We start from the raw sequence: 26,746 nt of genomic DNA, 5'->3' as shown, positions 1-26,746 counted from the left end.
AGAACAATAACAGACAAATTAAAAAAATTCGTTGTGGTTTCGTCAAGTTCCCAAGCTCTTTGAAAAGGTTTCAGGCCACTAAAATCATTTTGGGCCAGGGTTCACAACTACCCCCTGAACTCCCTTAATGCTACTGGAATTAGGAATTAGGCTACAAACAAATGAGGTTTGCTAGTTGGTCAACTGTGTTCAAACAATTAAAAACCCCTTTTGCATTTTTGTGAAAAAGTCAGAAATTTATCTCAGTGAAAAAGTATTAGAGCACACGTCATGCGCAAAAGATTGAATCAAAGAAAACATTTCTTACTTTTTACTTCCGTATTCCGGCTCTTCTAAATTCTCACACGTGATTATGGAACACGTGACATCTGTCCCTGACCAAGTGGTATCAGCTTGACACGTCCTTGTCTTGGTACCAGATAGCTCGTAACCGACCTAATAGTTCATTAATTTAATAATTTATCAACTAGTTAATGTTTTATGATCACACGAGCGCTGAGGTGACAAGCTAAATGTTCGAGGTAGAGTTATTGCTGTTTGCATTACGCGCTGGTTACGTATTAGCAGAAGGTACTCAAGTCATGCAGTTAATGATACAAAGTATTTTGGTGGACATAAATTCTTCTTTTTTACTTACGTGGCAAAAGAACCTGCAGTCAGATTCGTAATTGTCTCCATCGGTACATTTCTTGCGTCCGTTGCTAGGTGACGAGAGAGTAGGACAAGAAATTACTGAAATACGAAAACACATACGAATAATGGAATTTTATTCTTTTTTTTACAATTTTGTATAAATTGAACATTTAGTAGAAAATAGAAAGTTCACAAAAATTAAGCCAAATAAAACGTAAGCTAACAACATTCATTGACGTCAGAAAACATGCATAGCTAATAGCTTAGTCTTAGTCTTCCTCTGAGGCGAAGGCTTTACGATTTTACCACCTAAGAGTAACGCTGCAACTCAGACAATATCGAATGGCTACTAAAGAGTACCCAGTCTCTGGTATCATCCAAGGCAAACAGACCTTCTGCTCCACTTGGCGGACGGAAAACGATACAACTGTAGTTAAGGTTAGCCATTGATGGAACACCCTTTTAACAATCATTACTCTGATAAATTATACAGTAGTGGCATATTATGAACATAAAAGTGATACTTTTATAAATATAAATACCATTCACTCACAATTGCAAATAGGTTGGACTTCGCTCCATTGACCATCAACTTGGCAAGTTCTTTCTGAATTTCCTATTAATTCATAGCCGACCTGCAATGATGTGAAAAACCCATGTTGGTTGGTTGGTTTTGAATGTTTATCCTCGGACTGACAAAGCCTTGATTGGTTATTCCTGGTAGTTTCGCATACTTGTAGAGGCTCTTGACTCAGGACCGGTTACCGAGATTGGCAGAGTGAAGTTTTCCGATCGTCGAAGTGTTGTTGCCGGAGAATTATTCCATTCACTAGGTGCCGCTGAATGGAGAGCGGGGCGCGTAACCACTGAGCTAACGTGTATAACGTCATATTGTATAACGAAGAGGAATTTTACACACCAGGGCTAAACAGAGAAAAGAGGTTTTACTGCACAATTTTTTTTTTGTAAAAACCGAGAACTCACATCACAAGAAAACTGACACGTCGAACCAAACTTGTCTTTTTTTGAACATCTCACACCGCCGTTAGATGGCGCTGACAACGCACCACATGTGATCCGCTTACACGTGACGTCATTTCCAGTCCAAGCCTGAGAAATCTGACAAGTTCTGGTACGGGATCCTATCAAGTTGTATCCTTCCTGCAGACGAAAACAATTCTAAATTCTACATTGAATTTGGACTCTCATAACAAAGCTTACTTAGGGTTATGATGGGTAGGGCGATCAGAACAGGAGAAAAAAAAGGTTTGGTAAAACAAGATGCTTTGTTATGACTAAAAACGCCAAAAATTATGGAAGATATTAGATACTCAGATACTTAAATAACCTAACACACTGAACTCTTTCAGGTGAGCAAGACTGTTTTAAGGTTGTTGTTTAAGATTATTAAGGTTGTTGTTCAAGTAAATACAGGGTTAACTTTGAATTAATTCACAAGACCTTAAATAAACAAGATAACTCACATTGCACTGGAATACACAATCAGACTGATATTCGTTTTTGTTATTGCAACTTTTCTTCCCATTTGCAGGACTGTCCAATTCTGGGCAAGTAATCACTGGATACGAAAACAAACAAAAAACACAATGTTTAATTTTTACCCCCTTAAATTCTGGAATAACCTGCTGGCTAGTCAACGATCTGCCTTGTTTTAGCCTATTTTCATATCCTGTGTTTAAAATCTGTCCAGCTAAAAATCAATTGAGTAAAATATTGCCGCTGTGACTTAAAGGCCACGATATAACCACAATATTCATGAAATGGAAGTCAGCCACAGGTGGCCTCTGCTTGTATTTCGACTTGATCGGGTTAAAGGAAAACAATTTTAGAAGTGCTACTAAACGGACCATCTTTGTATGTAAGTTATATCTTTATTTATTTGCAAGTTACAATATATTTACTGCACTTACGATTACAGGTAGTTTCTACTCCCGACCATCGCTTGTCTATCTGACAAATTCTACGCACACTTCCACTCAACTCGAAGCCTTCCTGAGTGCGACATGAGGATGATTTAGGTTTTATGTTATAGTATTAAGCAGCTTAACAATTGCATAGGAAAGCCATATAATAAAAACACTCCTATCCTTTAGATTAGCCATAAGACCCCGAACATAATATGAAAAAAATGTGTTGTAAAAATCGATTATGTATCTACATGATAACAGCATTAACGTGTTGTACAGTATTGCATATCTTTTCTCTAATATCATGTCGTATTTCACGATTGAGTTGTTGTACAATTGTAGATAATTTTCTTCGTCGTACAAATATTTTAAATTCGAAAACGATTCTTTTGCTTCAAAAATGAGTTATGTGTTGCTGCATAATACTAAATGAAGTTTTGCCTCTAAAGGCAGCTTATCAGTAGACAACATTTCATTTAAAACTAACAAAAAGGTCCAAAAAGTTGAAAACTGAACCTAAGATTTGCATAGGTCTATTTCTATCGGAATACCATGATAGTTAATTTGATCGAACAAGAATTAGAAAAATTCTCTTACGTCACAAGCCAGCTGACAGCTTGATGCGTATTTGTTGTCGTCACTGCAAATCACTGAACCGTGACTGGGAGGGCTCAACTCTTCACAAGTGATCACTAAAAGCAAATTATGAAAATAGCTTATTGTATGATAATTACTAGTAATTTTGACAGGTAATTTACCCTAGAGAATTTTCATGACACAAAGTCCCCATAATTTATCCAAGATTACTTTCATAGTGAGCAACAAAACACTTTCATACGTTGACAGCCAGTATCCAGTCCTGACCATTCTCCGTCTTCTTGACAAGTTCTTGAGTTGCTTCCTGTCATTTCATAACCGATGTCACAAGTGAATCGACAAGTTGACTCAAAATTGTTATCGTCTGAACATCTGCAAAGATTGGCCAAAAAAGTTATTTCATGCAGTACTTTGACATGCTTTGAAGAATAGCAGCATTAAAGAATAACCAATACTGCAAGATATCCATGTGCAATATATTATACTAATCACCACTTATGCGTAAGGAAGTCTAAACGACGTAATTACATGGTCATTAGGTAAAAGCCAAGAACATCTTTATACACGTTTTGCTAACAAATACTTTTTATATTTCTAATGTTTTGAAACCTCTTCTTTCCATGTTCGATTTTTCGCAATACGTCGCATGTGACAACTCCACATGACACTTTAGTGCCAGTCCATGTGCCATCTGCCTGGCACGTTCTCTGTGGTCTACCAATCATGTTGTAACCGACCTGAAAAAACAAAGACAGTTTATGTTTTTCTTGTTTTTCAGTGAAGACCACTTTCCTCTAAACGATAAACTGAAGTAAACACAACTTGCGATGAATTTGTGAATTAAACATACTGTCAAAACTTCAATGTCAAATGCATGAGACTTACATCACAGACAAACTCGCAACTTGATGAAAATTGGTTTGAGTTTGAGCAGGTCACTCTCCCGTGACTCGGCGACTGAAGTTCCGGGCAGGATATGACTGGAAAAGAATCAGACTTGAATTTCTACAAGTAAACATATTTTAAGTTTTTAAACGTTTTTTTTTTACATAACTATTACATGAAGTAATCAAGAAACATACCAAAGACTGTATTCGCTTAACACATTTGCGAAAATAAAAATGTTAAATTACAATAATAAATCATTTTCATTAATCTTTCAGCTTAACTGAAGATGATCTAGCTTCTAGCTGATCGAAATCGATTTTTAGCTATATATCATAGAATTGACTCATGTGAAAATAAATTTCTTTGCATCATTTTCATCAATGCTCATTTTCAGTCGGAACAAGAAATGAAAACCACAGGTTAAAAAGTACTCACTATACTGTAAAATTGTACATAGGCAAATCTTTAAAACTTATGTTTATTGAAACTCTTCTATGTTGGGATATTTTACCGAGTAAAGAGTTGATAAAAAGTGTTAAAAGGAGATCGTATCATTTGTCGACCAACAATTTGTATCAGTAAGCGGTTTGCTGCGTACTTGCAAAAACTTAAATCTTTTTTTTGTGAAATGGTTTCACTTTAAAGTCGTACTCACTGTCACATGTTGTAACGGTGCCTGACCAGAGCCTGTCCAATCGACAAGTTCGTTTTAAGCTTCCTTTCAGTTCATAGCCTTCCTGCACAAATATTCATGAAATCAAGTAAGAAAATGTTCAATAACTTTCACCGTATGTACGATTAACAAGCACGATAGAAGACATACATTTGAAGCAACTTACATAAAAGCAACTTTATGAATTTAACTTTTTTATTGTAAAATGTTTTACTTACGTCGCATGCAAAATTGCACACAGAGTCGTAGTTTTGATCATTAGAGCAATCCAGTGAACCATGACTTGGGGCAGATAAGTCATCACATACGATCACTAGAATTACAAAAATGAGGTTTCGTTGTGGCTGCGTGTCTATTCAGTGTCTTACTTTTATAAAGCGTTTGTCTGCCTTGAGATCATGTTCAACGTTAAAATATAACCTACAGCACACTCTCGGCTTGGAAGAACTTTAGTTTTGTAATCTATCTTTTGGTGTTTATGAAAACATATCGTTAGAATAGCACTGGAGGGTGTTGAAAATATAAACGACAAAATGCTTTCATTATCGTAAAGAAAAGGAATTACACACCAGTCACGCACAAAAAGCTAATCATAAAATAAATAGCTTTTGCCAATCCAAACAAAGTTTTTTATAAAGTGGAAATAAAAGTTGTTGAAAGAACATACGAAAAAATGTTGGCCTATTATTTACGAAACTTTATGTTACTGTACTATACGCTACATTATGTTGGTACATTAGCTCGTTGGCTTATATGTCGCGTAACACTTACAACTGCATGTTGTCTCAGCGCCGGACCACTCTTCACTTTCTTGACATCTTCTTGTGGTGCTTCCAAGAAGTTCAAACCCAAGATCACAGGTAAAACGACAAGAGGAGTCGTATTCTTCTCTGGCGCTACAACTGCACGGAAAATGATAGTCTTGAGACGATGAAACCTTTTTCTTTTATTTATCTTTTCATTTTTATTATTAAACTTTTTCATTTTATTTCGTTGCTAACAAAATCTGTTGTAAGTTTAAAACTAAGGTTTTCAAAAATTTGTAGTTTAAAAACATCGAGTAATTGCAGCCTACTACGCTTTAATGAATTTATATCTTGAAAATTAAAGGAGCGGTTCGAACAACTTTAAAAGCATAAAAATAGACACAACTTACTTTCAAAATTTTAGTCTCAATGGCAGTTTTTCTTAGCGAAAGATTACAATTGTACCTTGAAAACAAACAAATCTATCTCAGATCAATAACTGCTCACAAAGATTACCTTTTGCCTCCATTTTCTGGCGTTTCCAAAACATCACAAGTTTTGATGTTGCAAGACACTCTTGTTCCAGACCAGGTTCCATCAACCTGGCAATTCCGGGGTGTTGTTCCGGTTAGCTCGTAACCAATCTAAAAATTGAATGATGTTTCGACATCCATAAGAAAAATTTGAAGATGAGGAAGTTTTCATAACTCATAAACACAAGTTTTTTTTTACAGTTTTAATGCTACGTTGCAATAATTGTTGAAAAATAATTTAACTGATACTTAACGACTTTAACCGATACATAACGTCAACTTACGTCACAAATAAAGACACAGTCGGATGCGTAGTTGTCACCATCGGAGCACTTCCTCTTGCCATTTTTGGGAGCGACAAGTTCAGGACAGGTCACAACTATAGAGATGCAAATGCGAGTACTTTTAAATCACATCAAAAAGATCTTTGTTTGGTGTTTGAAATACAACAATATCTACTTTTGAAATAGAAACATTTTAAGGCATTTTAGAAGTAAATCGCGTAAAGAGCAACAGTGTTTTTATGACAGACTGCTTTCGGCCAAAAATTATGTTAAACATCAGCAAATTAACATCAATTTTTTATTGTCTAATGACCATACAGCATATTCCAGAAAGAATCCAACGATAACGAACGACTTACGACTGCAAGAAGTAGGATTGCCGGACCATGTACCATCCGCTTGACAAGTCCTGGTCTTGCTGCCAAACCTGTCGTATCCTTCCTAGAAAAAAAAAGAAAAAATGGAAAACAACCAAAACGGAAAACTACAAAACTTGCTCAGCTCAGATAATCACACTTGAATTTTAAAACTTTGGCATGCTTTTTATAGACTTATGAGTTTTTTGAACTGATAAATATAATAGCTTAACACATCAACAGTTTAAACGTGTCTCGTTTCGTATTGTTTGTTTCCTTTACGCTGTAGAGTCAGAAAATAAATGTAAATTACATTGTTGGCATTTCAAAAACAATGGGCCAGTTTAGTTCGCCAGATCATCCAATCAGTCATACCCCACATAACCTTACAAGTTGATATCTTCCACCTTGAAGCAACTTACATTACACTTCAACTTGCAATTGGAAGCGAAATTGTTTTCATCAGTACAGTCCATGCTTCCGTGAGCAGGTGTCTTCAGCGCAGGGCATGTGACTCTCTCACAGGTGACGAGATCGCCAGTCCAGGCACGAGTGGTTTGGCATGTTCTGACTTTAGTGCCCAATAAATTGAAACCTACCTGAAAAAGAAATAAACTTTTGAAATGTAATACTTACATAAATTATGTGTGTCTTTTAATAATTAATATAATCAAAGTGATTTAATGTAAGTAGAAGTACTTTTCATTGTGTATATTGATTGAAAATTAAAAATACATACATCGCAAGTTGCAGTGCAAGCAGATTGATAATTCCACGAATCGCTGCAGTCCAATGAGCCGTGGGAAGGTGATGTTACTTCCGGGCACGTGATCACTAAACAAAGCAAGTGTTATCAGCAAAAACGTTGTCACAAAATTATGTACAATTGTGAGATTACCGAATACACATACCACAAGAAACGTTTACAAAGTTGGTTGTAAGTTAATATATGTTTTGTGCTACTTCTAAACTACAATTTCTACAATGATATTTAAACAAAGTTTCACGAAAAATACATAATAAATATTAAATGTTCAACAATATTTTGCTTATAGTAATTTATGACAAATTAATAAAAGATAAATTTATATTTTAATATTAAAGGTCTGACTGTAAAAGTTACTTTCGTAATGTAGCTAGTAATAGAACTTTAATGATATGAGCAAAATATATCATGCAGTTTAGCTTCAAAATGAGTGTTACAAAGGGAGTGTGGAGGAATGAGTTAAAGCCTGCAAGTGAGCAAGGGCGTGCTTGAGTGAACAGCGAAAGATTGTGTGGTGTGAGAGTGGGTAGGTAAGTAACAAGGTCTCAATCAAAATTTTGAACAGCAACATTTAAAGTTTCATTTACTTTGACAGCCGGTATCCAGTCCTGACCATTCTCCGTTTTCTTGACAAGTTCTTGAGTTGCTTCCTGTCATTTCATAACCGATATCGCAAGTGAATCGACAAGTCGACTCGAAGTTGTTATCGTCCTGACATCTATAGATTTACAAAACAAGTTACAAGTAAACCACGTACGGTAATATTGTATACAATGTATAGTCTAACAAGTTTATACAACACCGTGACACGTTGCATAGCTTACCGTGGTTTAAATGGAAAGGCTCTAAGCAATAATATTCTGTAGAGCCAGCGCCGAAAAATGTTGTCTCCTACTTCATAAAACAAGAGGGGCGAAAAAAGAACGTTACGGTAGACGAACTATTTATGTCACCAAACTTTTACTATTGAGTAACAGAGCGCTGTAAACTGCCAACAAAATCATTCAAGAGGAACAAAGCTTTTCCTTTAAAACGGAAAAGGTTTTTAGTTAAAATTGGACAAAACTTTGGAATGCTTCTTTATGAATAACTCTAGTCATTTGGATTTGCTCTTTCATCGTATATTCTTTTTTGTGTATAAAATGGTATTCTTTTTATGCTAGTAACTCAGCCTGTCTTGTAGCTTGCCAAACTATTTACGTTCATTGATTTTCCTGCTCGTTGACGCCATGGTATTTGCAATTGTTGATTTAAGGTAGATAGACTACTCAACATTGTTGGTACAATCATAAAATACAACATCAAAGCCGCACTCAATAACTCCAACTTCTTAACAACAGTGGCCTCCTGTTTTTTCGAATGGTTTAATATTTCAACGTTTAACATATTAATACTTGTGTTTTCTTACACCGGTTTGTAACACCATATTGAGTAGCTTCTTACAGATATTTTGAAGAAGGATTTATATCCTTCAACACGATTGAAATATAGATTTTTTTTCGTGTTTAGATTAACTGAAATTAATTTGTCTGCCAATTCTCAGCAACAACTCATAAAACATAATAACCATAAACTGCATTCAAACAATAAACTGTATTGTTTACTTTTTGCTCCCATGTTCAGGAGTCACTAAGTCATCGCAAGTCACAATCGTACAAGACACGAGTGACCCTGTCCATGAGCCATCAGATTGGCAAGTTCTTCTCTCCGGCCCTGACATCTCGTAGCCAATCTGCAATTTGTTAGATGCAAACGTAGGTTAAATGTGTCAGCTCACATTTGTTGTACAGTAAATGTCTGTTTTAATTACTGTATAGTACGTGCAAGATTTTTAAATATGGCCACCTCTCTGTGCTGTGGTGACTTACAGTAGTATACTGTACCTTTTAGTTGATAAAAAAAAAAACTTTACATTGAAAGCAAATTTTTTACAGTTACTGCACATAGGCTACTGTCTACTAGGAAAAAAACAAACAGAAAACTCACATCACAAAAAAATTGGCAATCTGATGCGTAATTTTCATCATCAGTGCATTTCTTTCTTCCATTAGCCGGTGCTTCCAATTCATCACAAGTGACCACTGAAGTAAACATTGTGTCAACAATTGTCAAAACAAAAGCTGATTTCATAGGAAGCTATAAACATTATATCGGCGATTCTGTCCATCCAAAGAAGACGGTTATGAAATGTGAGATGGTCTATGCATTTATTGTTGGGAATATCAGAGATAATTGTATTCAACATGTTCCAACAAATTATGTGTGAGTTTGATAACCCATGGCCACCTGGAGATGCGGCCTGATTTGTCACATTCTGCAGATTTTGATTACAGCTACTGCTAGTGCTTGACTGACATTTTTTGAGATGTTTTTACTTTTTGCGGTTTCCTAATGACATAAAACTTTTTTGTTGCCTTTGGGAAGAAGTAGCAAATGAGAAAAAGTAAGTTGAAAAACGCAAAATCAGACTGTTATTGAAAAATTAACAGTCTGACTAAAATCTTCGAAATCAAATTTTCTTTGTTTTTCAACATGTGAGGATGTTAAAACCTATTGTGTCATCTGGGGAAAACAGTAAAGAAAGCGTAAAAATCTAATTTTTAGAAAAATTTATTTAAACGTTCCCTCAAAGTTAGAAAAACCTGGAAATTTCTTCAAAATGTGACAAATCAGGCCGTATCTTTAGGTGGCCATGGATAACCCAATGCTAAAGATGCATACAAGAACCTCAAGATAAAAAAAAAACGTTTTTCGGGAAGTAAGTTAAAAGAAAAACGTGTTTTTTTATTTTCTGAAATTGTTGCTAGGTATATGCTAAGACAAAAAGAAATTGATATTTTACAAAAACAAAAAAATTTAGAATTATAAAAAGGTGTTCGATAAGTGATCATAATTTATCTCCAAATACAGAACACTAACTTCAGTAGTAGCTACAATCCAGTACAGTCAATTCTAAATATTTAATAAATAATAACTAAATAACTTACAGTCACAAGCAGTCGGTGACCCAGTCCAGGCGTGGTCAGCTCTGCAAAGTCTTACTCGGCTTCCTTTGAGAGCATAGCCTTCCTACGGATGGTAAAAGAGAATTTAGGAAAGAATGTATCACTTGACTAATATTAAGTCCTTTAATTCAGTTTATGTTTTGCAATATTTTTTTCAGGCTAAACAGATATTTGAGTAGGAATACAGTAACTCCACATTGTGTAAACTAGTGTTCTGGTCTTTAGTTAAACGTAATATTTTTGTACAAACGTCTGATTCGATCACTCGCATGGAGTCACTGGAGTGGTTCCAATCAAAACAACGCTTTGTACTCTTTACCTAAATTACATTCTTGCTTTCTTTTCTCGGTATAAATTGCGTGGCGTTTAACATCACTTCAGGTGAGTCTGCTACTGTAGTGCAATTGAGTACAATATATCACTTCGACTTATTTTGGTTGTGTTGCCTTATTCTGTCTTTTATTAAATACAAGTCTAGTAAAAATACAACTAGTTTTTGTGATTTTGGTTGGTTGGTTTTGAATCTTTATCCTCGGACTGACAAAACTTGTGATAAGTTATTCCTGGTAGTTTCTCATAGTTGTAGAGATTTTGAACAACTGACGTAGGGCCGGTTACCGAGATTGACAGAGTGAAGGTTCCGGTTGTTGTTAAAGCGTTGTTATATGTGAATTAATCCATCTACTAGGTTTCGCTGAAGAGAGCAGTCATTGAAATGCGTTGCTCAAGCGCACACCTTGATCTTGAGTTTGGCGCTCAACCACTGAGCTAACGGGCTGTATGTTTACTTCAAAGTTGTACGGTATGACATGGCATAAGCATTTTATCAAATGTGATTTCAGTACCACACACGTTTCATTGATCGGGAATAATACAGAAATAATTTCGAAAAGGTTACTCACGTTACATTCAAAAGTGCAGCTTGAAGAAAAGGTGTCGCTGTTGGTGCATTGGACATTTCCGTTAGGTGGCGAAAGCAAGCTACCACAGGTGACCTGAACGCAAGTTGGCTCGATGCCACTCCATTCTCTGTTGGTTCCGCAAGTCCGGGATTGGGAACCTATCATGTCGAAGCCATTCTGCAACAAATTAGCCTGCGGTTTAAAACAAAAGTATTGACCCGAACGTTGTCCTAACTAGTATGCGCTTTCCGATGACCGGCATATATGTTAGAACTACAATGGAGTCCCACAAGTTTCGTAGCATCCAAAATGATTTGTTAACGCATACTTTTTAACTTATTCTGCTTGTTTCAACTTATTTTGCTTTTTGAAGGTTCTAGGGAATTTAAGAATTTAAAAATTTTTGCACTTTCTTGTGCTTTCAGTTTCTTTTTCACTTTTCAGCATCTGATGGCAAAATTTAAGCAACGTTCAACATAAAGAGTGAGTGCTTTGATGTCCGTTCAGCCAAATTAATAAGGTCAGAAAATTTGTTTCATCCGATGAGAATGTGTGTGTCAATTGTAAAATTTTCATATTGCATTATTTCTCTTTTCTTTTATTAGTTCTGCGCTTGTTTTTCTGTTAGCCTATTCCTTTTTTTGTGTTTGCATGTCGCCAATGTAAAACAGCGAGTCTAAACAAGAATATAAACACTTTGTTGCCAAATAAGCAACAAAATTATTTACGCTTTATTGTACCACACGCTGTTGTTTACCTCACAGGTGAAGGCACAAGTGGAATCGAAGTTGTTTCCTGCACTGCAGTCAATAGTTCCATATTCTGGTGCGCTTAGCTTTGGACAAGTAATCACTGAAAAGGTGACGATAAACTTTCAATAAAACGATGACGCATTTTTCACCAATAAGAGCATTAAAACTGATTATAAACCAAAGGGCTTACCATTAATATAGTAGGCTAAGGCAAATATTAATCCGATTTAGATCTACGATTACTGAAATAATCTCTTAAATCAATCTCTATTTTAGGCGTATGATTAAAATAATCAAACCAAAAAGCAGTTTTGACTCAAGTTTGACGTACAAACGCATGAAACAGGAACACCACTCCAATCTTCACTGATCTGGCATGTTCTTGCTGGAGTACCGATTAACTTATAACCTTCCTATAAATGAAACAGCGAAGAAGTGAAATTAAAAGTTGACTTATTTGTTTTTACAATGATTTACTCAGAAAAACCATACAACGAGCGAATACAAGGTTTTACAGTACGGTACATTTTTTTTTTTTTTATTGTTATAAACGTTGTGTAGGCGAATATGGATTAACCAGACCATAACTGGATCGGAAGCGGATAAGGTTGGTGAGGTCACCCTTCGACAATAGGCGTTCTCTTAAAAGGTTATTTTTGAAATTATAAAAAAAAGATGAGACGGGAGTAACATGAGATGGAGGTTTGCATATCCTGTTGACTATGGCATGATGAGTGGAGCGATTAAGGTTGGAGTCGATTTGAAGAAGGGAAAATTCGATTTTTACTTTTTCTTCAGAAAAATTTTTGCTCAGAAGATTACAATGCTTGGGAACCCAAATAACTTTTATCCGTTTGGGCAAGAAAAAGTTATGGATGGATAAACAGTGGCGTCTACAGCAGAAAGGTTGGAAAGCGTCTGGATGAGTAATTTACAGTCGCAGAACTGCTATTTTTATTTGCTCCGCTGCCTACTTTTGTTTGCAACTGCTGAATCAAGAACATTTTTGTAGAATCACATGTGTTATCAGTCTTCACACTTCTTCAAAAAATCACTTTTTCATGTTGTATTCAGCACATGTGTGCTCAAGTTGAAAGGTGAACTCAACACTTACTTTACAGCTAAACGTGCATTTGGAATCGTAGAATTCAAAATCGGAACAAGCGACTGCTCCGTTGTCTGGGGTAGCCAGCAGAGGACATTCGAGTCCTGAAATTGGAAAACAAATCCTTCATCAACTCTGCACCCGAGTTATGTTTATACATTTGTGTTACTTATAGAAGCATTTTAAGTTGCACGATATAGAAAGTCTCGACTCTTTAAATGCAATATATGTGTATTTTTTTAAACCACTGAACAGAGTCGGGAACATCGTGAATCTGGGATGGTAAAAGAATAGACCTTCGGCCCCAGAGGCTCACACTACAGTGAAGTATCACTGAAAAGAAGCTGGTATCATTATTTCCGGATACAATACAAATGTCTACAAGCATTATATTCCAATGTAACAAACAAATCTCATCCAACTAGACTGAGAACCTTTACACAGATGGAACAGCAGCGTCAAACGCAACAGAATAGGGTAAAATTGTTTCAGATAGTTTCACTTCGTAAATTGATGTTACAACAAAATACGGTTTATAGTTTCATTAAAAGTCAAAATGTATAAAAATTCAAATTTTTCTTACTTTCGAGACGTGGGGGTTCATCTCCTCCTATTTCGTTGCATTCAATTACGCTTTCACCCCTCAATTTGTACCCCAGTTCTGGTTTGAAAGTACAGATCGACCCGAATCTGTTTCCGTTTGTGCACGACATGGTTGAGTGATCTCTTGCAACCAAGTTCGGACACGTCATAACTGAAAAATTGTAATTGTTTCATTGAAACTTGCTGCTTCGATTTACTATTTATCATGGCATAAGATGAAAACAAAACTTGTGAGCGTTTTCAGTCATACATCTAGACATTGCCAAGCATCTGAAAATCCAGCCACAAACGTCCAAAATATTTTTTTCATGCTAAACTTGCATTAAACGGCATTGCACTCAGTCAAAATGAAACGTAAACGTGTTTAGTGATGTCCAATTAGTGTTCTTGGCTATGAAGGCAAAGATGATTTCCAACCGTCCAACAAATCACACTAATGGTAGTGGTCACCAAATGGTAGATGCAATTTAAGTACTTTTCTTCGGACATGAGATTGCATATAGCCAACACATAACTTTTGCACGTGTAATAACATTTTTTAAACTGTTGTTTTCTTACTCTGGCAATTCGGTTCTTCTCCTGTCCATGCAGATGTGGCAAGGCAAGATCTCTTTGCATCACCTCCGGTCAAAGCGTATCCCCTCTAAAAAACATTTCAAGTTATAAAATTTATGGAAAATTCAAGAAATAAAGCACCATTTGTAAATTGCATTTAGTTATGCTTTCAGCTCAGGACTTTCTTTCCTGAATCTTGTTCCAAAGGCAAAAGTTGAAAGACTCAGTAGCACATTACTCCAATTTGAAAAAAATCTATTGTTACTAAACTATATTATCAGAATTGATATGTTATCACATGGTCAAGTTAGAATAGGCTCAATTTGAACTTACATCACAAGTGACAGTGCATTCTGACGCGAACTGGTTTTCTTTCGTGCATCGGATGCTCCCATGTAACGGTTCAGCGAGCACAGGACACGTGATCAAGTTACATGACGTAGAAGCACCAGACCATTCGCCATTTTCATTGCAACTTCTGACGTCTGACCCCGAGAGAATGTATCCTTCCTAATGTAAAGAAATATACATTTTAAACACTTTTTATAAAAGAAGACTTCCAACGAAAAAAAGTTTTTAGTGCAAATTATGTGGACTATCCAATTATAAACAGGTTTTCATCATTTTTACATAAAAATGATGGTAATGCAATGTCCTACAACCTCGCTGTCATCCTCAATAAAAGAACTTGACCTTTTTTTGTCACAAGTGAAACTTAATTTAAAATCAATGGTAAGCTGTGTTGGTCAAAAAAAAAATCAACTGCTTGTTGCATTGTTTCAACAACTAAGTTAAACAATTGACAAAGGTTTTATTTTACAAACTACAAACTAAAATGCATTTTTTATTTTAAAATTTTCAAGCAAAAAATATTGAAGTAGCAGAACAGTTTGTTTAGTTTCAAGCAAAAAACTAAGTCAATGTAAACACACAAAGTTGGTTTTAATCTTAACCTGAGCAGGAAACCAGTCTTTTTTGCATTGAATCAACGTCAAAAAACATTAAAATAATGCAGAAACGGCTGCTTTTGCTGGCTGAAATGAGGCTTTAGAATGAACTCACCCAAGCGTTTCTCATAAATTTTGTAGTTATTTTTAAACACGGTTTTCTAAAGTATTGAAGTATTTTGTTGATTTGGAAAACATTGGTTAAACTATTTTCTATTTGTTTTGCAAAGCTTACCGAGCGATCGCGCACAGTTGGAAGAACAGCAACGCATCGGTCTGTTTTTTCGAGATTAACTAACCACCAATTTCTAACTTTAAGCGCCCAAAAAAAATAGAACCCATGTGTCTTTCATGCAGCGCTCTTATCCATCTCGCATTTGCGTTGCACTCAGCACTTTACAGGGTAGACGGTTTCAGCCAACCCGATTGCATTATCACTCTGAACCCGTTTTAGTTGAGTGCTCGGACGAAATTTTTTTTTGTCATTTTATAAGTTTTTTGGTATGACCCAGTGGAATATCGAAAAAATGGTGAGCATGTGTAAAAATAAATGTAAAAGAAAAGAAATGTAAAAATTATACAAAGACATGGTAACTATGAGCAAAGCTAGGGCTCTGGGTTCAACCCTTACCAAGAACATACAGATATATTCCTTGGCAGAGTTAAACATTGATATTTCTGCTTTCTGGTCCGCTAAGATTAAGGTTTAAACTTTTAAGTTTTAAACTGGAATTTGATAAAAAAAACTGTCTTCTGTCCATGGGCTCCATAACAAAAAAAATACGTTACTTTTGCAACGTAAGACACAAATCCACTGATGCTGCTGAATCAGATAAAATTCCAAAAAACTCTTCAAGATTAAAAAAATGCTAGATAAGCAATTCATGTCTAGCAAAATTACCTAGTATTGCGCTTAGGGCTAATTTTTAAACTGTTACGTAAACAGAGACCCGTTCAGGATGTTAAGTAAAGAACTGGCCTGCTAAGCCAAGTAACAATATACTACTTCGACCATATCTAAATGATCACTCGTGGCCGGCCTAGGGCGTTTACTAATATTTTTACAACCGTGGCGTGGCTAAGTGGATGAAAACACGAAATTGTCATAAATTTAAAGATTCAATATTCTGAGTACATATTCGACATGAGTGAAGCACTTTAAACCAAAATTGATGACTTTGTATGTAAATTAGCACATTTTGTGGGTGACAACTAACTACATTACTGCTTTCATGTGAAAAATACGTTAAGTTTGGCTGTTATGAAAACCTTGTTTATGATATTACTGTAATACCAACTGTTAGATTTTAACACCACTCTTGAAAATTGGATTGCCAAATAGACTTAAAAATTATAGTTGCGAGTAGCATACAGTACTTATGAATGTAGAAGGTGATTGTACTTAACAATCATACAAGAACGAAACTCTCTACAGCAGTTTAGCGAGTACCAAGCGATGGATTTTCACTTTGCATGCTTGTAAGACTTCCAGCAAAACAGCAAACATACAATTAAATAGAGTTGTTCAAATACTTAAACAATGTGTTATTGATATTTGACTTACGTCGCATGCAAATGAGCAAGAAGAGCCAAAACCATTAATTTGTTCCTCCTCATCATTTTCTGAATTTGATGATCCTTCTAAAGTGCAGGACATGCTTCCATGATCGGGAGCTTGTAATGAACCACAGGTAATCACTATAAAAAATAACTGAATTTAAATTGAGCAAGAGAACTAAATTCAATGTACTGAATGTAGGCATTCTTAATCAACCAACCTAACAATGAGCTTGATTGTGCTACAGGAAAGATTAAGATTGCTGGAGCTAAAGAGAAGTTTATGAAAAAATAAGACGCTTACAGTTCTTGCATAATTTTGTTGTTAATTCACAATTTCTAAATCGTTCAACATTGGAGCCTGTTCATCCAATGGTTTTGCCTGAGCAATCACCAAACGAACTATATTAGCATGACCTAAGCTACCGTCAATATGTAATAGACCAGTAAACATGATGTGACTGTAAGAAATAAACATAGTCACATATTTAATATGAAGCAAGTACCTGTAAACAACATATTTGGAACATAATAAAGTTTTCAGAAATGAAAAAGGATTGCAGGCTTACATTCAGTGGTAGAATTCAATTCACAGTAATTAGCAACCGGTCTGCAATGACTAAAATTAGCCACATCTGGTAACACTTTGGGCGGTGATTGTATTAGGTCCACTCGAAAAGGTTAGCCAGTAACCGATGCTGCAAACGCTTTTATTTTGAAGAACCGGTTTGCAGAGACCGAATTTCACCACTGCTTACATTCGCATGTTGTTTCCTCCCCGGTCCATCTTTTGGAGTTTTGGCACATTCGTTCAGGTGTGCCTTTCATTTCGTAACCAACATTACATTGGAACTGACAAATAGAACCAAAGCTGTCTTCGTCTGAACAGACCATGCCTCCGTTCTCAGGTGACATCAGAAGACCGCACTTTATCACTACAAAAAATTAAAGACGTTATTGCCGTGTATTTACGATTTTAAACACTTTGAAACAAAACACTTTGAAGTGAAAACTTGCAAATATAAAAAATAAAAAAATAAAAACTTTATTATGTTAGTCTGGAATATAATGCAGAGTAGGCGAGAAAAACTGACCGCTCTGTCTTCATGGCACATGTACAAAACACCAGACTATAAGGAAAGGGTGACTACGATATGTAAAGTTCTTTACTGGTACAAATTCGCAGTTGTACTTATTCGTTTCAATTACATTGGCAAGAAGGTTGTTCGTCAGTCCACGTTGCGTCGCTGGAGCATGACCTTTGAACTCTATCCACCCTTCCTGAAAGGTTGAGTTCATATCCAAATTTACAGGTAAACTGGCACACAGAGTTGTAATTGCTTCCGTCCGAGCATAATACCATCCCATTTGTAGGGGACACAGTTGGAGGGCACTGTTTTACTGCAATAGAACACAAGTCTATTAGCACTTTAAATAAATCTAAACTATAACAGTGTGTTTTAGAAACAAAATGCTGCAAACAAATATATATCGAGAATTATACTAGCTTGTGGTTAAAAGTGTTTTATTTTGGTTTTGTGCACTTTTGTTTGGAAATAGTTTGTGCGGAATTTTTTGTCAGTTGAGTCATATCTCTACTTCCAACCAATTGAATTTGTTTATTTCTTGCAAACCTTTGTAAAAGGTAAACAGCTATTTTTTACAAAACCAAACACAACTAAGCTGTATAAAACAAATTGGTGCTTACATGAACAGACCGCAGGAATTCCATCAAAGGATCGATCTGCTTGACATTGCCTGACCTTTGACCCCGACGCTAATTGGTAGCCTTCATTACATTGGTAGGTGCACTGAGAACCATAGTTCACTCCATCATTACATTGAAATTCTCCGTTTGCTATCCGATCGGGTGCATTGCATGTGATCTCTGAAGACAATAACAGTAAAACAACGTTATGTAGATCCCTGCATACATCATGTCAGCGGTGCTAAAATTAAAAGTATAAAAAGGTGCTATTTTTATAACCAGAAATGCAAGTTTGGTTTCGGTGCATGCCAAACAAAAAAAGTTATTTGTAAAATTGCTGTATCGGTAAACATAACGGAAGTTGTCGGTAGGCATAAAATACTATAAACCTTTATTTTGGTTGAAGACAACCAATCCATATGCAACCTTGCAACATGCTAGCTGACATGTTCCGAGAAGAAGAAATATTGCTGCAAGTTGGTGATTTTAATGTTTTCTTTGTTATTTTTAATTTTATGCATTTTAACTACTGTACTTTTACTCACACTGTGAAGAAGAATTTGAAAGGTTATGTTTTGGTCTTGCTCCTACATGTAAACGTCTGCCACTTATTCACTAACTTGCCTAACTTGCCATAAATTGACTACACCGTACTTTGCATCTACTTTCTAGCACTGTCCGATTCTTATTCTGCACACAGCAAATACGAAATGTGCTACTTCGGCTGAGCATCTCTATCCAACAAACGTTGTACTTTTAAAGGAGGTTATCGAATATTTTTGCAGATTTATCAGCAGACCAGCCCCACTGAGAGAACTTGTCGATACTATGAATGATATTTTTCTGAAGCAAACACAAGATCTCCAGCGAAGCTGGACACCAACGGTTTTTCACGGTCCTTCCTATAATCTCTTGTAAGTTATTTCTGACTAAAGTGGTGATGGGAAAAACTCAACACTTCCACTGGACTATCACTTTCTATATTTGATCTCTGCTAAGACGTGCTTGGAAGATGTCTAAATCTTATCATCTTTTTTCTATTTTTAACTTACATCGCTCTCACTACTTTATTAAAATTTTAAAAATCCATACCTAAACGTTGTAATGCAACTACTGGAAGCTAACCTTCACTGACATGTCAATGAAACTCAATACTGGGCGTTAGCTTTCGCAGCCGTAGTCGAAAACTTTTTTTCCATTTTACTCAAAAACTTGGACTTTTCATCCACTGCCCCTGTTTTGCAAGCAGTAATTTTTTACGTATGACTACATGTGCGTCAAGGTGTCTCGGTTTCGTCCGCAAATCTGCACTTGGTGATTCTTTGACTTTCTTTGTCTGCTCGCCTCAGTGCTTTACAACAATGCCTTAATAGGATAAAACATTGGCTCCCTAAAGGTAAAAACAGCCTTGTTGGCAAAGATATTCTTACATGCAAAAAAACATATTTTTGCAGTGATTTGACGTTTTTAAGCGTTGTTAGTTATCTGATTCTAAGATGTCACAGCGAAACGAGATAAGGATTCTTTCTAGGCAAGATTGTTTGGTGTCTCGTTCTTGTGGTTTCTCTGTCGCCGAGCGGCATAACTTGATCAAAATATCAAAACAAATTTTGTAGCTCGGCTCAAGGTAATTGAGATCATTTTCATATTTTTTTACCTTTTCGCTTAATAGATAAAAAACGAATTTTTGAGTCAATAAAGATTTTGTTTATAGTTTAAACACTTTTTACTTTTTCAATTCTCTTTATTATTCAAAGTGTGAAAAAATTAATTTTCAACAATTACTTTTTCTTAACGTGAATTATTGTTAGCTATATCTTGCTTCATAGTGAGATAACAACTATTTTGAGAATGTATTGAACAAAAGTAACATTTCCGGTTTTGTAACACAAATGATTTAACAATAACTCAATGCAGAAATAAAGTTCCTTGGCATTACTGTGTATTAGAAACAGGTTTGAAGTAGTATATGTCTGCCGTCGTATTTTTCAAGGTGTAGCAGCAGTGAGTGAAAGCAATTATTTCGGCTTGTGTCTAAAACACTTTAAGGTCAAGTTACAAAAAAAAAAAAAATCTCTTCTTTTAACGATGAATATTGACATTAAAGTATGCAAAATCAACTACAACAAGAAACTGCTTTGCCGTAGCTCAAAGCAAATTTTGTTGTTTTGACATTTATCTTAAGCTTAGTGGCTTCTTGGGTCGATTCCTTTGTTGAAACGTAAAGCATAATCTGAGGAGTCGCCTGTCTAAAGTGCGGAAAATATTTCAATAATTGGGCAGTTTGTATGTGAGCATTGCTTCTTTAAGCCGTGTGTTCACTGATGCTTGAAAGGTGAGCATCGGAGTGTGACAAACAGCTAGAAACTTCAAAGGATTAGGCAGGAGACGACGTGAAACAGTTTTTTTTTTTTTAATTGCACTAGTCACAGAAATTGCAAAAGTTGAAAGGTTTTAAAAGAAAGTATTTTATTTTTGTTGAAAACGTAAAAAACAAGAAAACCTTTTGCCATAAATTTACATACAAAAGGCACATCAAGATGTTCTCTGGAATGCTCGTTTTAAAAGTCATGCTTCATGGCAAATGCAAGATTCGAATATTAAGGGATGTTTGGGAATTTTAAAGGAAGATTGTTGCAATAGGATTTGTCTTTTCTTGATTGAAAATAAACTAATACGTTTTTTTCGTCTCAGACAAGTTGAATATTTTATGACAAAACTATGCTTACCTACTACAACAATCAGTGAATTACCGATCAAACAAGTTAAAACCCTGTGCAAAACATTTATCTCAATTCTAAACTTGGCAAAATAAACCACTTACCGACACAATATCCCAAACTTCCTTTCCATCGACCAGCAGCGCCGCAAGTGATCAGTCTGTTTCCTTTCAGTTCAAATCCTTCATCACATTCTAAGTTGCAACGGGAACGAAACTCGTTCCTATTCGAGCAAGTGATTTCCCCGTCTGGTATTGGCTCCAGAAGAGGGCAAGTGACAACTAAGAGTAAAGATGTAAAGTTTGCTACTGGTGGTCTTGTAGAATTGGTCGTGTTCTACGCACGTGGGAGTGTAGCTTATGAATCAGTAACAATCTTGCAAGATGAGTTTGATTTCAGAGTGCTATTGACCAGAAAATTTTTCTCTGAAACAGTTGTTTTAAAAGTACAGTATATCAGAGACAGCAGATACAATAAGGCATTTTAATAGAATTGTTGCAGCAATTTTCGTAGTATGGTCTATACAGTACGTGCACTTTCACGGAAGCAGGATTTTTCACATCAAAACTATAAAGTATGCAATTTTTTAGTATATGTGTTGTGCAAATAGAAACACCTAAATAAAAGAAATCCAAATCGTCTTACTAGAGATCGTTTTAAAAAATGTCGAACTGCAAACTTACTTTCACAAGTTGGAGACTGTTGAGACCACGTATCGGAGGACTCGCCACTCCCACAAACGCTGTTTGACTCTCCTATTAGCTGATAACCCTTGTCGCATCTAAAACTGCATTCACTTCCATAGTAACTGCCATCAGTACACTGCCTGATGACGTGATCATTAAGCTCCAATTTGTCACATCTCACTCCTAAACAGGAACAAAAATATGGATCAACAAAGATAATAAAGAAACAAGAAAAACCCTCCGTGAGTCGTTCAACGTCAGTGTGCTTCAAAGAATAGAGACAGACATCCATCTTTTCATTTTTGAAGTACAGTAGTACCCAAATGTGAAAATACTGTTGAACTGCTATAATTAGACTAGACATAAAACTCTTGCGTTCAGGTTTCTATTTACCGTCAATTACATGTACAAGGTTGAGCGTTTTTGATAAATAATATAAATCATGTCAAACATGGCATAACATCTCTTGATTTGCTTTTTTAATAATGTCTTTTAATTGAATTTGCAAAATGATTTTTTTACAATTTGTATGTCATTCAGAATTTCAGACACACACAAGATTAAAAATGGTATAGTTGCAAATCCGTTAAAACATGTCTCTTGCTCATACTTTGGCAGACAGGTGATCGCTTCTTCGTATAATCCCAGTCTCCGTCTTCAGCACATGTGGCTGATTTTGATCCCAGAAGCTTATAACCTTCTCGACACGAAAAGTCACATTGAGAGTTGTAATTGGCAGTATCCGAACAAGAGACTTCTCCATTTTCGAGAGGATTTAGTTTTGAGCAGGTGATACCTAAAAATAATATATTTTGTCCAATATTGAATGCGTTTATATAAGCTTAAACAATTTACAATTGGCATATTAATTATATAAACAATAACAACTTACGTGAACAAGTTGGGAAAGGTTTCGACCAAGAACCAGTGGCTCTACATGTTGATCTTCTAGCCCCTTGCAATTCGAATCCCTCCTCACAGCTGAAAGAGCAAACCGAGGCGAAGTCGTTGGCAAGAGTGCATTGTATCTCGCCGTTAGACGGCGCTCTAGCTTCGTCGCATGTCACAACTAAAATACCAAGAAGATAGTTGCTCAGGTTTAAGAAGATTTGACTTGGTCATGACGCTCCATGCGTGGTTGAGGTTCAAGGTATTATGAGCCACTATGTAATGATGTTGATTCTCATAAAACATGATTGGACGTTTGCAAGAATGACAAGACAATGCTAAAAACAAGAAATTAGAAGAACCAATTGATTGATTTTTTATCATTTATTTTTATTTGTTAAAACGCTCACTTATAAACCTTACATTTCTATTAAGTGGATTACAAGGTTATAGTTCAGACATGGGCAAACTACGGCCCGCGGGCCAAATCCGGCCCGCCGGCTCTTGTATTCTGGCCCGCCGGATGTTATCGACATGTTGCAAGTTTTATTATTGTGAAGTTTCAATAGGAGGATTAGATACCTCTTGTCTCTAAATAGCGATACAATGTAGAATGTAGAGCATTATGATGTCACAGGTACATTTGTGCGTCGCTTGACGCAACAGTGCTTTCTGCTTTTAACCAGTAATGTCTCGTTCTGTTGCTCAACACAACAAACAGTTTACCAGCCTCATTTTTTAAAAAAAATGAGGCTGGTAAACTGTTTGTTGTGTTGAGCAACAGAACGAGACTATAGATAAGAGACAGTCAACCGCTTCAAGTGGACAGTTTGCCGGGAGGTTCACTAAAAACAGAAAGTTTTATTAGTCAATTTAACCAGTAATGTACCATATTTCTTAGTTTAGTGTTTTTATCAACAGTTTCGTCAGTGTGGAATGCTAAGCGAAATAGACATTGCTAAGTTGTTAATAAATTATATTGTTAAAATGAGTGCAGCGAAGAAGCGTAAAGTCGATAGTGAGCGCAGAGTGTTCAAAAAGGAGTGGACGACGAAATACTTTTTTACCGAAGTGGGATCAACTGCGGTATGCCTTATTTGCCAAAAAAACGTTGCTGTTTTGAAAGAATACAACATCCGCCGCCATTTTGACACCAATCATGCAAACCATCATAGCAGCCTGTCAACTCAGCAAAGAAAGGACGTTTCTCAGAGATTAGTGGCAAATTTTCGAATTCAGCAAAGCACTCTTTTTCAGCAGAGTGCAGTTTCTGAGTCAATCACCAAGGCAAGTTTTTTACTGGCTTTCAAAATAGCACAAGCAAGCAAACCATTTTCCGATGGAGAATTTATCAAGCAGTGCATGGTAGAGACAGCAAGTCTCTTGTGTCCAGATGCAAAAAGCAAATATGAACAAATCAGTTTATCACGCAGAACTGTAACTCGCCGTATAGAACAAATTGATGAGCACTTAGCTAACGAGTTGAAAGGAAAAGCAGATTCTTTTGTATTTTATTCGTTAGCGCTGGACGAAAGTAATGACGTAAGAGACACGGCACAGCTTTTGATTTTCGTCAGAGGAATTAATGACAAGTTTGAGATAATAGAAGAACTTTTAGCAATGGAGTCGTTAAAAGGGACTACTCGAGGAGAGGACCTTTTTCTTAAAGTCACTAGTGTGATCGACAGGTTTAAATTACCATGGAACAAACTTACGAATGTCACCACTGATGGATCACCAAATTTGACAGGAAAAAATGTTGGACTGCTAAAAAGACTTCAAGATAAGATGAATGAGGAAAATACTGGGGTGGATATAACTTTTTTGCACTGCATTATCCATCAGGAAGCCCTGTGTAAATCTGTACTGCAGCTCAATCATGTAGTGAAGGCAGTAGTAAAACTGATCAACTACATAAAAGGGAGAGGACTTCACCATCGCCAATTTATCAAGTTTCTTGAGGAAATTGATTCTGATCACCAGGACTTGCTTTATCATTCTCATGTGCGCTGGTTAAGCTTGGGTAAAGCATGTAAACGAGTCTGGAACCTTAAAGAGGCAATTACCTCATTTTTGAAGTCAATCGGGAAAGCTGATGAATTTCCTGAGCTGGAGGACAGAGATTGGCTCTGTGATTTTGCTTTTTCTGTCGATATATTAACACATATGAATGAGCTGAATGCAAAGCTGCAAGGGAAAGAACTCTTCGCTCACGATATGTACACAAGCGTTACGGCTTTCAAATCAAAATTGGCTTTATTCTCAGCACAAATGTCCAACAATTCTTTTGTTCATTTCCCCACATTACTGACGATGAAAGAAGCCCCTAAACATGCAAATAAATACAGCAAATCACTAAATGATTTGCACCACGAATTTTGCCGTAGATTTCTTGATTTCGAAAAACTCCAAAAACCATTTCAGATTATTTCGGCTCCACTTTCACAAGTCGCTGCAACAGCACCACAAGAACTGCAGTTGGAATTGATCGATCTTCAGAGTGACTACGTTTTAAAGGAGAAATTCGAAGCCCTGAAGCTAAATGAGTTTTACGCATCGCTAAGCAACACCAGATTTCCAGAAATTCGAAAGGTGGCACAAAAAATGCTGGTATTGTTTGGTTCCACATATATTTGTGAACAGACGTTCAGCTTGATGAATTTTAACAAATCTAGCCACAGGTCTCAGCTGAGTGATGCGCACCTCAAATCTATCCTGACTATCGCCACAACCAAAATGATGCCAAATTTCGATGCTTTGGCAAAAAATAAAGCTTGACAATCCTGTCAGACGTCGTATTTAAATTCGATTTTGTTTTTTGGTTGTATTTTTCAGTTATTTGTTAATTTAATCTTCCGTTTTTTTTGTCCCTTTGTTATTCGTGTGACAAACTATATGTAAGTGGCGGCTCGATCACTTGGCCCGCCAGTCTAAGAACAAAATAATTTTGGCCCCTAATTCAAAAAGTGTGCCCACCCCTGTTATAGTTAGAGGTGTACAGGAACCGGATCCAGATCCGGATCTTACTGTTTTTCACCGGATCCAGATCGGATCTTAATCTTAAATTTTAATGAATTTTTTTTACAATTTTGTTAACAAACATACAAATTTTTTATGAGCTCCAGGCAACATTTCCAAATCTGGAGAAAGATTTCAACGATTGCGTTTGTGGCAACACTAAAACTTTAGTCAGGTCAAAGTTGATGTTGTAAGATCATAATTTTTTCAAATTCAAATCATTAGTTCTGATTGTTACATGTTTATTGTATGTTTACATACAATATGTGTTGAAAATATTTAATGTTAGAGAGATAAACAAGCATGGGTTACAAGGTAGGCTACCAGGCCTACACAAAGTTGACAAATGATGACAAGCTTTATTTCAGTATTAAGCTTACAGCCTACATGTTTTAGTTATTGCTTTGCTTTGCCATGAATGGTTATTTCACCAACAATATTGGTTGCGTCATGTAGTATCCAAATACGCATTTAAAGGAAGAAAGGACACACATTACAATTCAATATTCTTGTTGAGACCAAAAGTGCTGGAAGAGGTGATCAAGCTAAAGTCTAGTAGGCTAAGCAGCAAGCAACATACACCTGCTTAATAGCAAGCAACTGAATTTAATGAATCCATTTTGCAAACTACTTTTACAAAAAGTGTGAATCTGTCGTGTGGTGAAATACTTTTGTAATAAAATTTAAGACAAAAAATTACTTCGGATTCGGATCTGGGATATTTAGAAATTACAGGATCCTGATCGGATTCGAATCTCAGAAAACATAAACAGGAATGGATCAGGATCCAAAAAATCTTGGATCTGTACACCTCTGGCGGTAATCAATCAATCAATCAATCATTTTATTTTTCGTCAATAACGCGTCCGGGACGAAAAAGATACTAACTACAAAAA

The 26,746-nt window shown here is 36.0% G+C and overlaps 1 protein-coding gene across 1 annotated transcript in view; it reads right to left on the bottom strand.

The window, feature by feature from the left end:
- LOC145785961 (sushi, von Willebrand factor type A, EGF and pentraxin domain-containing protein 1-like) overlaps nt 1-26,746 on the bottom strand; it is a 59,217-nt gene that overhangs the window by 16,160 nt on the left and 16,311 nt on the right. The window contains exons 11-47 of the mRNA XM_082597654.1: nt 22,837-23,013; nt 22,555-22,740; nt 21,942-22,127; nt 21,363-21,539; nt 18,539-18,718; nt 18,040-18,231; nt 17,589-17,765; nt 16,838-16,971; nt 14,660-14,836; nt 14,330-14,414; nt 13,752-13,922; nt 13,178-13,272; nt 12,395-12,476; nt 12,069-12,163; nt 11,312-11,488; nt 10,392-10,473; nt 9,391-9,485; nt 9,009-9,136; nt 7,992-8,122; nt 7,378-7,472; nt 7,061-7,237; nt 6,642-6,723; nt 6,283-6,377; nt 5,982-6,109; nt 5,491-5,621; nt 4,938-5,032; nt 4,702-4,783; nt 4,044-4,138; nt 3,768-3,895; nt 3,400-3,530; nt 3,159-3,253; nt 2,565-2,646; nt 2,118-2,212; nt 1,618-1,794; nt 1,187-1,268; nt 638-732; nt 308-435 (exon numbers count right to left, since the gene is read on the bottom strand). Of these exons, the coding sequence (XP_082453780.1) occupies nt 308-435; nt 638-732; nt 1,187-1,268; nt 1,618-1,794; nt 2,118-2,212; nt 2,565-2,646; nt 3,159-3,253; nt 3,400-3,530; nt 3,768-3,895; nt 4,044-4,138; nt 4,702-4,783; nt 4,938-5,032; nt 5,491-5,621; nt 5,982-6,109; nt 6,283-6,377; nt 6,642-6,723; nt 7,061-7,237; nt 7,378-7,472; nt 7,992-8,122; nt 9,009-9,136; nt 9,391-9,485; nt 10,392-10,473; nt 11,312-11,488; nt 12,069-12,163; nt 12,395-12,476; nt 13,178-13,272; nt 13,752-13,922; nt 14,330-14,414; nt 14,660-14,836; nt 16,838-16,971; nt 17,589-17,765; nt 18,040-18,231; nt 18,539-18,718; nt 21,363-21,539; nt 21,942-22,127; nt 22,555-22,740; nt 22,837-23,013 (4,720 nt within the window). The remainder of the gene's footprint in view (nt 1-307; nt 436-637; nt 733-1,186; nt 1,269-1,617; nt 1,795-2,117; nt 2,213-2,564; nt 2,647-3,158; nt 3,254-3,399; nt 3,531-3,767; nt 3,896-4,043; nt 4,139-4,701; nt 4,784-4,937; nt 5,033-5,490; nt 5,622-5,981; nt 6,110-6,282; nt 6,378-6,641; nt 6,724-7,060; nt 7,238-7,377; nt 7,473-7,991; nt 8,123-9,008; nt 9,137-9,390; nt 9,486-10,391; nt 10,474-11,311; nt 11,489-12,068; nt 12,164-12,394; nt 12,477-13,177; nt 13,273-13,751; nt 13,923-14,329; nt 14,415-14,659; nt 14,837-16,837; nt 16,972-17,588; nt 17,766-18,039; nt 18,232-18,538; nt 18,719-21,362; nt 21,540-21,941; nt 22,128-22,554; nt 22,741-22,836; nt 23,014-26,746) is intronic.

Source organism: Aplidium turbinatum, chromosome 16 (assembly GCF_918807975.1).
Source record: "Aplidium turbinatum chromosome 16, kaAplTurb1.1, whole genome shotgun sequence".
NCBI classification, from domain to species: Eukaryota; Metazoa; Chordata; class Ascidiacea; order Aplousobranchia; family Polyclinidae; genus Aplidium; species Aplidium turbinatum.
Note: the sequence above shows the minus strand (reverse complement) of the source record. Positions and strands in the feature narration are given on the sequence as shown.